The sequence below is a fragment of the Dendrobium catenatum genome, unplaced genomic scaffold (genome assembly GCF_001605985.2).
Source record: "Dendrobium catenatum unplaced genomic scaffold, ASM160598v2 fragScaff_scaffold_1414, whole genome shotgun sequence".
In the NCBI taxonomy this organism is placed as follows: domain Eukaryota; kingdom Viridiplantae; phylum Streptophyta; class Magnoliopsida; order Asparagales; family Orchidaceae; genus Dendrobium; species Dendrobium catenatum.
In genome coordinates this window covers 749728-759641 of record NW_021319876.1, presented here as the reverse complement: position 1 = coordinate 759641, position 9914 = coordinate 749728, and the positions used below count along the sequence as shown (strand labels likewise).

Sequence of the window (9914 nt, the reverse complement as noted above, 5' to 3'; positions counted from 1 at the left end):
AAGGTATAAAAACTGGTAAGGATATCTATATTTATTATTATTTTTTTATATTAAGATAATAATCTATATAATAATAAGAAGAAGAATCATCATCTAATGTTTATATGTATGACGTATGAAATCAGGGGTTGGTCCAACATTGCAAATGGCTAAAATCTAACAATAATATATATATTAGTGTGCAGTGCGTGGATTGATTATTTATTTGGGAAGTTATATCATATTATTATTTGAGTTTTGAAAATTTTTGATATAAAATTGCATTATAATGTATTTGATTGGATAATTATTAAAAGTAATTTTAAAATATTTATTATTAGCTCCCCCAGCCCAAGTCTTGACTTCACCTATAGAAAGTGATAATCTATGAGTTGTTATGTTTTGATATATAATTAGTATTTTTGTATACGATTGAAGTTTAGTTTGAGATAGTTTTTTTATTTCTTTCTAAAACAGTTTTTTAGTACTAAATTTTTTTAAACTAGAAATTTTTGTATGAAAAAAACGTTTCAAAAAGCAGTAAAAAAGCTGCCCCAAATGGGCACGAAATGATAAGAGCAAAACACTTAAGTTCTACTCAAAAGATCTTGATGAGGGCTAATCGTCAGATTTTTTAACTTATCGTTTGGTTTCAATGAGTGCAATCTATATTTAATGTAAAATATTTGCATGCCTATCACAAATTGTAGATTGCAATTATAGTCATTATTTTTGCTTCAAAACTACCATATTTAATATTCACCAATATTAACAATCAATTCCACCGAATTAGGAAAAAAGCGTCTCAGCGAGGAACAGTTAAAATTGTTCGCAACACCAAAAAAAACAGAAAAATTGTTGATGGATTCACTGTCAATTGGAAGTCATTTCAGTTTTTCTTTCTTCTATTTTTTTCTTCTGGGTTATCTTCCACCTTATTACCCCTTATTAAAAAAAAAACAACTAGAAAGAGAAAAATAATTAAAAAAGATTAAGAAATCAGGTATACATTTTAAATTCTGAAAGTCTGAAAACAATGCTACAAAATTTGGTTTTCGCATAATTAGCTAAATCTTGTTCTAAATCATCTTGCTAGGCCTCCATAATTAGTCTGTTTAAACTTTTGCACAGATTTCACATTTATCACCGCAGGCATCACCTAATTCCAAGTCTGCATCAAGAATTTAAAAAAAAAAAAGAGGATTTCAGATTGTCCTTTAAAAAGAGCTTTATGGAGTATAGCATGAGCACAGATTCCCAAACCTCCCTTATCTAAGATTATCTTCAACCAAAAAAATTCATTTTATACTCCAAAATACAGTAATAATCTAAAATGTAGTAATGCATGACTTCATGTTCAACCGAACTCTATTTCTTAACATAAAAAAAAGAGTATATTCTTATCTAGCCGAAAAAAATGACGAAAAAATGGCGTTTGTGAGCAGTGTGTCGCCAATATTGGCTTCACACTGTTCACCTCGTGCAAAATGTAGCTGAATGTGACATTCGATTGTAGCTCACAGCGGCTGTAAACTCTCGTTTGGTGTTCGGTTGGAGATGACCTAAGGGTGGGCAAAATAGTGATTAAACAAAGTTGAAAAAAAAAATGTAGTCTATTATAATGGTTTGAGCTTGATTTGATGTAGATTTGTAATTTTACGTAGATTATCCTGCTCAGTTTGGTTTATTTCAAGGTTACAAAAAAATCAAATAAATCAAAGGGAACAGTTCTTCATATACATGAAACAAATAAAATCTTGTTTAAACATATGACTAAAACTATGTTAAGGGTAAAGATAAATCTCCATGAAGTACAGGCAAGGTGTGGTGTGGAGCAGAGGAATGCATTGTTAATTCTTGCAATTATGCAGAAAACTAAGGCTTCGTCCTTAAGCAGTAAGAAAGTCATCCCAAATGAAGTCTAAGAATGACTCAAATCGGAGTTTGAGAGTAATTAATTTTAGGTCCATAACTGAGGTTCGATCGCAATAGTTCTTCACAACTATACTTATTAATTGCTCCAAATGAGATTAAATTCAAAACCTCACTTGATTACACAGGCAAAACCTAAGGAAGTCACCATATGATAGGTTAGTAGATTGAACTGATTGTATGACCAAGCATTGATATGCAAAAATATGTGCTAACATCAAATCCATGATCTATAAACATTAGTTTTATCCATACTTACAGAAGTTTCAGGAAAAAATATTGTTTAGATTTGGCAGAAGCTCTTCCACACCAACTTTCATGTTACTTGCTGATATTTCCTTCCTGAACCTATCATCAAGAACCTCAACATCTACTGAGAAACCTGCAAAGACTGGTCTGTGATCCGACAACTTCGACTCGCCGCGGATATAAAATAATTGGGCAATACCATTGCCATGCCATAATATGCGGTCGCACCTAACAAATCCAGAGAATAATAAAAATGAATATCGTTTTCGCATTGTCAAGCTGGAGTTCTTCTTACCAAGCTTAGATACCAAATTAAGAAATTGCTTACCAAGCTGGAGTTCTTCTTTTACTTTTTGATGTTACATTCTCTCCAGAATATGAATCTGAGTTATTGGAGTATTTGTATGTAGGAGCAAAGTATATTTTTCCTTCCTTCCATCCATTGAATACTCTCCCAGATTCTCTTTCAATTCTCAGCTGTAGAAAAATCCATTGGCCATTTGATGAATTTTCTTATTTTCTTAAGAGTCTAAGTACACATTCTTATTATCTTTCAGCACCCAGTAGAAGCATAGAACATTTGAAAGAAGAATTGTTCTTGGAAAACTATTTACCTGATCCTTTTCAAGAAGAGCATCCCAGTCATTTTGCTCAAGAAGTCTCTTGGTCTCCAAATAACTTAACGAAATGCGATAATTTAGATCCCCTAACCATATCACCCGGCTGAAACATGCAATAATTAAAATATGATTATGTAATTTGCAGCTAAAAAGATTTTATTTAAGGTCGGATTATATTTTTCTGTTGTTTACATTATGATGTTTTAAAAGTAGTTTTTCCTGAATAAATTTTGAAAAAAAAAAAGGGAAAACCTATAATTTTCGTTTTTTTTTCATGATATATAGAAATCCAAATCAATCACTCATGTTATGATCTTCTACATCCTAAATCTCCATGTTCCATCATGTGGCTTATGTTCTTCATGTAGTATTCATACCGGATGACTCTATAAAATTACATTGATACTTCCACATATTACGGGTAACGTAGGAGACATCTCTATTGTTGTTTTCCTTTTTTTTGTTGCAAATAGGTAGTAAAAAAGCTATCCTAAACGAATTCGAAGAGAACAGATTGTCATGAAACTGATCAGACAAAGAGAAAGAAGCTTACTCATGATCGAGGATCTTTTTGGGATTTATTCGATGATGATTCTTACAAATTCGTTGAAAATGTGTGTTCTTCGATATCTTTCTGACATCAGAATTTCTTTTAAGTTCATCTCCTTCTTTCTCACCTGAAGCCAGATGACAACATATGAAGCAGAAGCTAGTCTGGTGCAAAGACATGCTCACTGATATACAACCCTGCATAACAAACATGCATCATATATGACATGCAAATTTAAAATGTTCACATAATAAAAAATGCTTCTTCATCATTTGTTCAATTTCTAAAATTATTAGCATAGATCAAGATATTCTTATAAATGTTGTATCATAATAGGTTTGTGGTCATTGAATTTATTTGAGATGAGTACAATATAAATTATTCATAATATGATAGTAAATCTAATAGTTTTTAAACACGTTATGATTTAGGCTTCGTTTAGGACGACTTTCTTACTGCTTCTTAAATCAGCTTTCTATCAGAAAAATTAAAATATTTGTACTAGAAAGCTGCTTTAAGAAGCAATAAGAAAGCCATCCCAAATGAAACCAAATTTTTTTAATCATAAATCTAGATGTGATTACCTTGTTACCCAGCCGACCCATAATCCCTCGACCAACACAAGAGATCTGCAAATGACTGAGATGCCCAACAAGCTCTTTCTTTGCCCAAATGGTGATAAATATACCCACCATCTGTTTGCTGACAATGTAGCTATATCTTCGCCGATTGTTCAATTTCATAGTAAGAACAACTTCATTATCATCTAAGCTACTTGTTTCATCCTCTCCCTTCTCTGGTTCGCCGTCATCGGAGTCAAAATCATACGAAAACCGACAGCTGAAACATGCTTTTCTGTAACTCTTCTTCTTTACTTTTGAGGGACAGTTGCAGGCCTTGAGCTGAACAGTCTGGTCTCTTCTGAATGTTTTGTTAGTTGAATAGGATGATGAGGAGCTCTGGGAGCTATCTACTGTGGATCCCAAAGGTCTGTTTAAGGCTTGGTCGATGAGATCAAGCCATTTCGATGCTGGCTCATTGTCTTCTGATACAAACACATTTCCAGCATTCAGAGGAACAATTTCTTGAAAGCTGGAATATAGAAAGATAGAAATAAATGTGTATCGATTAGATGTGTAGATACATAATTTGTTGCAAGAAGAGAGAATATGATGGTTTAGGGGTTATTATGTTGGTGTTTAGTTCACTTATATCCTTAAATAATAATTTCATATATAGCATTCATTTCCTATTGTGATATCAATGAAAATCACCATTGATAACATTTTGCAAAACACATTGCATTTGTTAGATAAAATTCTTAGATTCTATTTGCGATAGCTTTCTTACTGCTTTATGAAGCAGCTTTTTAGTACAAAAATTTTAAATTCAAAAAAATTTTGTACTAAAAAGCTGCTTCATAACGTAGTAAGAAAACTGTCCCAAATGAAGATCTGATCAAATTATACCGCTTGATCACTTAGGTTTCAGCTGAAAGTGCGTGCTAGGAGTAATTTCAACAAAAATCATTAAAGTAAACAATATAACTTCGACGAAAATCTGATCGAAAACTAAACCAAGAACTTTTAGAGCATTACAGAAGCTTATTTCACTGTATCAGTAGCAACACTTACCCTAAAACATAAATATCAGATCCATCATCAAGAGGAAGAAACTCATTCAAGTTCAGACCAGCACAAGGTGAGTTTCCTCCAACATTCCACGTTGAAACAAAAATCCTTCGCAGAAATGAACGGGAATTAAGAAAATATATATTTATACTGAAAAAAACAAAAACAAGTATTTAGGCTTCGCTTGGTACAACTTTCTTATTGCTTCTTAAACCGGCTTTCTAGTAAAAAAATTACTAGAAAACCGCTTTAAGAAACAAGAAGAAAGCTGTCTCAAACGAAAACTTAGTAATACATATTAGAATTTAGAAGGGACACAGTGCTGATACCTGAAAGTCTGAGAATCAAAGATGTCTGACACTGGACTGGAGAAATTGCTGAAAACAGAGCTGTTTATCTGTGCAGAGGAATCCACTTTGTCTAGTTTCAACAAAAGTGGGTCAAAATGTGTTAGGCCAAATAGAAGGAATTAAGGAGATCAAATATTTATTTTCTATCAGACAAAGTTCTTCATTGAAAATGGCAGCTGGGATTGTAGTAAAAGATGATTTTTGCCTTTGATTCTCCTACCTTTCTAATAGAACAAAAGAATTCTATGCCCTCATTATCTATAATTGGATTTTTTTTGTTTATTTAAAAGTGATATAGGTTTTGTTTGGGTCAGCTTTTTTACTGCTTTTTAAAACAATTTTTTTAGTGCAAAATGTGGACCGGCTGGACTGGTCCAATGGACCGGTCTAATACAATACAATGCTCTACGTTCTTAATGTCCTTAGATGCCTCTAATTTGATAAGCTATTATCACCATTCAATCAAATTCATCTCTCTCAATAGGAGAATCAAAATTTCAAATGAAAGAAGATAGAAAATTTTTATCTCAATTTTAAGAGAACATTTTATAATATAAAAAACAGCAAGAAAAGATAAGATACAACTTTTATATCATCCATAATTATCATAGATTTTTCTCAAATCTACAAGGGAGCCACCCCCAATCTCTCTACCTTAATCTACGACCGATTACTCTCATCATACAATTTTTTAAGCAATTGGATAAAATAATATCCTAATTGCTAAATTATTTGGCTCATCTACTCTTAGGCTTCATTTGGGACGGTTTTTTTATTGTTTTTTTTATATGGAGTTTAATTTTTGAACTAAAACTCCATTTTAAGAAGCAATAAAAAAACTGTTCCAAACGAAGCATTAAAAAAAATATTATAAAGCAAATTTATTTTTATTTTTCATCATAAATGTAGCAATTTTTTAAGGCCAACATGTCTACTCCAAAGTAAGCATGTAAAAGTTATTCCTTCCAACAAACATATAAAAGGTGCTTTTAAGTAGCTTCACTTTACACTCTAAATGGGGTTTGTAAATAAATGTTTATTCTTAATGTTGTGTGCTAAATAAGCCTTTTTTACAGCTATCATCCTACTAATCAAATTATAAAAAATAGCAAAAAATTATAATCAAATAAAAAATTAACAATAATTTGAAAAGTAAAATTTAAAAAACTCAAAAATAAAAATTGTAGCAGGCTAATGAATTCGAGGGCAGATCAGATTAAGGCTTCGTTTGGGACGGCTTTTTTATTGCTTTTGAAAACAGAGTTTTAGTACAAAAATTAAAAAATTTGTACTGCAACTCCATTTTAAAAAGCAATAAAAAAGCCATCCCAAACGAAGCCCGAAGCCTAAGGCTTCGTTTGGGATGACTTTTCTAATGCTTCTTAAAGCATCTTTTTAGTACAATTTTTTTCACTTTCGTACTAAAAAGTTGTTTTAAAAAGCAGTAGCCTACTAGATGACTGAGCCACCGCTCGATCCTCAAAAATCCCAAATTAATTACAGAGAAAATGAAGATCATAAACTCATTCACATGCAAAAAGGTATAAAGTCATCAAAAGATATTATTATTAAGACCAACCGTGATGATGATCAGGTGGCAACTCCTTTGCCTCAAATGGCCTGCTCTCTTTCTCCTCTACATTTTTTGATGTAAGAGACTGCAATTAATAACAAAAATAATAACTTTAGCCTTCAAAAAGAATAAAGAATCCCTTCAAAAAAGGGCGATTTCACCAAACAATGAAGCCTTTATATCACAATTGGCTATTTTTTAGGTATGGGAAAAAGTTTCATGGAGGATATCCTGATGGAAATAAATATCAAATTTATTATATTAAATTTTAAAGTAATGTAATATATATAAAAAAATCATATAAAATTTATATTATATTTATTTTGAAAGTTTAAAATTAATGTAATATGTAAGTAATCAAATAAAATTTATATTATATTCGTATTAAAATAAGTTAATAATTTTAAGATTTATTCTAAGTAAATTTTTTTTAACGATAAGCGTGAAGAGATTTTCCAGGAGATATACCTATTGGTTGAGAGCTTAGGCTTCCAACTAAGAGGTTCAAGGTTCGAGTCTATGTGTATGCGTTGTGTGTGTGAGTTTGCCTTAATTGGCCTAAATGTCCAAAAAAAAAAGTAGAAAAAGTTTTTTTTTTGGACATTTAGGCCATTTAAGGCAAACTCACACACACAACTCATACACATAGACTCGAACCCTGAACCTCTTAGTTGGAAGACTAAGCTCTCAACCAATAGGTCAAGGAGAGTTGTGTAGTAGAAAAAGTTTACAGAGCAAGCAAAGCGTCATCAGTACCTTCCTTAATTTATCACACCATACGGTCTTCTCTGACATTCTCTGTTTCCCTTCACAAAGCAAGATGAAAGATCTCTGCTCTTCGGCTATGAATCAGTAACTGTACAAAAACAAGAAAATGAGAGAGAGAGAGAGAGAGAGAGAGAGAGAGAGATGAACAAAACAGAAGCACCAGTAATAAGAAAATTTAGGAAAAAAAATATTTTGATAATGATACCTCTTTTCCACACACAACATAAAAAAAATTCAATCTTTGAATCTTCGAACACAAGAAATCCTTCAAAACCAACATAAAAACTCATTACAGTAAAAAAAAAAAAAAAACAGATTTTGAAAAAGAAACGCATTAAAGAAGACAAAAAGCATCAACTCAATATCCAAACTGAACAGAAACCAACATTTGGAATTCCGAATTTGCTTAAAGATGCTTCTTTTCCATATCGCCGCATTCAAAAATCCAATCTTTACATCTTCAAACACAGTAATACAAAATCTCAAACCTGAATCAAACAGACGAAAAGTTGAAGCAGCGAAATCCCTTCAAGACAAATCTGGAGATCAACGATGAGCCCAAACAGGAAGAGAGAAATAGATATTTAAATTAGAAAAAAAAAATCCATGAAACGGAGCCGACCAATCCGCAACAACAAAACGATTAAAAATCCGATCTTTAACACTTCAAACAGAAGATATCAATCAAAACCCACAGATGAACCCGAATCCCCATCAAACATAGCCGAGTCGGACAAATCCATCAAGAAGTTGGAAGGGACAGAGTACTCGGCACCTGAATCTGAATGTTCTTATCTGGCAGCTCGGAAATGGCGTCGTCTTCCTCGGGAAATCCGACCGTCTCTTCCTCACGTGGATGACTTCGTTTCTTTCGATGATGTGGTCAATGGCGACCCTTCTCTCTCCTTTATCTCTGTCTCTATCTCTTCATAGATCGAAGGATTTTCTCGTCCTCAGTTCTCGTCTCTTTCTTCTGTTTCCTTCTTCTCCGGCTTCGCTAATTTTTTTTCGGTCTGTGGGGAACGAGATTTCGATCTTCGAACAGGGCGTATCGTGTCAGGCAAACCTGCTTTCGATCCGCAGGTGGAGTTTGTACCCATTAACCCGACAGTTAGGTATTACAGATTAGGGATAAGAGCGAATTTGATTCTTTTAATGCTGTGGGTGATTAAAAAATAATGGAGAATATTTTGGGTAGAGTAAATTTAAATTTGCCTAAGAGAAAGAATTTTACTCAAAAAATTAATAAGACAAATGAGAGAGAGAGAGAGAGAGAGAGAGAAAGAGAGAATTTAAGAAAACTAGAGAGAGAAGTTATAAGATTTTATTAGATTATCATAAGTAAAAAACTTGAACATAATGACTTGATGTATCCATCTCCTAATTATATAATAACTTTAATTTAAATGTAGCTATTAATTAAAAAAAATTGGATTCGAAGCTTGCTTATGTGTAAGTTTGTTTTAATTGACCTAAATGCCCCCCCAAAAAAATAAATATATAATAAAATACATAAAAATACTTCAATAAGATTGAAGTCAATATTGGATGAAGTCGGCAAGTTTGGCAAGTAGTTTATGATCCTGGAATTATAGGCTTAGATAAATCTCGGACAGATTATACACTTAGGCGAGTTTGTGATAGTCTTTGGCAATTTCATACGGATGTGATGAATTCGAGTCAAAACCAACAAGTTCATATCGAGCTCATGAGCTTACATTGAACTTGGCTAGTTCTTGAAATTTAACAAACTTATTATTGTATTTGTCATTCTTATTATGTTATATTGCATCAAACTTGATTGACTTTGCTTAAATCGGGTCCTCGAGATATTTTGGGTTACTATTAGGATGAAATTTATAATTAAAAAATGTACAATCATGTAAAAAAGTATATTATATTGTAAATTAAAAACCCACAATATCGTAAAATAATTGATGATATGTATTACAACATTAGATAAAGTTAATAAATATAACATTAGTATTTTGTGCACATTTACACATAAAATGGTGCAACTTTCTAATAGACAAGTTCACATTGGTAAATGTTAAGATTAAGAACTATTCCTTATTTATCTGTTTTATGTTTATTAGCCCTAACATTCGGTATAATTACAGTCACTATTTATAAAATTAGTGAAAATAATGTCATATTCATTAGATTTTAATGGAGCCAAAACTTACCAGGAAAAATGGAAAACAATTGGAAAGATTCTAAAGACTTAAAATTATTAACCATGAAGGTTGAACAGCAGCTTCA

At 32.0% G+C, this 9914-nt stretch overlaps 1 protein-coding gene across 4 annotated transcripts; it reads right to left on the bottom strand.

Moving 5' to 3' along the window:
* Positions 1-943: 943 nt before the first annotated feature.
* LOC110111425 (type I inositol polyphosphate 5-phosphatase 10) lies at positions 944-8714 on the bottom strand. Of its 4 annotated transcripts, none has more exons than XM_020843305.2 (11): positions 8428-8711; positions 7641-7740; positions 6891-6969; positions 5291-5381; positions 4965-5069; positions 3915-4422; positions 3334-3527; positions 2775-2883; positions 2489-2637; positions 2171-2388; positions 944-1150 (listed from the first exon to the last, which is right to left on the bottom strand). In XM_020843305.2, exons 2-10 carry the CDS (start codon positions 7677-7679, stop codon positions 2178-2180), a joined length of 1485 nt encoding a protein of 494 aa, XP_020698964.1. In that variant the 5' UTR covers positions 7680-7740; positions 8428-8711; the 3' UTR covers positions 944-1150; positions 2171-2177. The 4 variants fall into 4 exon arrangements, with proteins under 4 accessions (XP_020698964.1, XP_020698968.1, XP_028555763.1 ...); XM_020843309.2 differs by lacking the exon at positions 944-1150 and adding an exon at positions 1176-1541; XM_028699930.1 differs by lacking the exon at positions 944-1150 and adding an exon at positions 2437-2453 and having other exon boundaries at positions 1548-2389; positions 2507-2637; positions 8428-8714.
* Positions 8715-9914: the final 1200 nt, after the last annotated feature.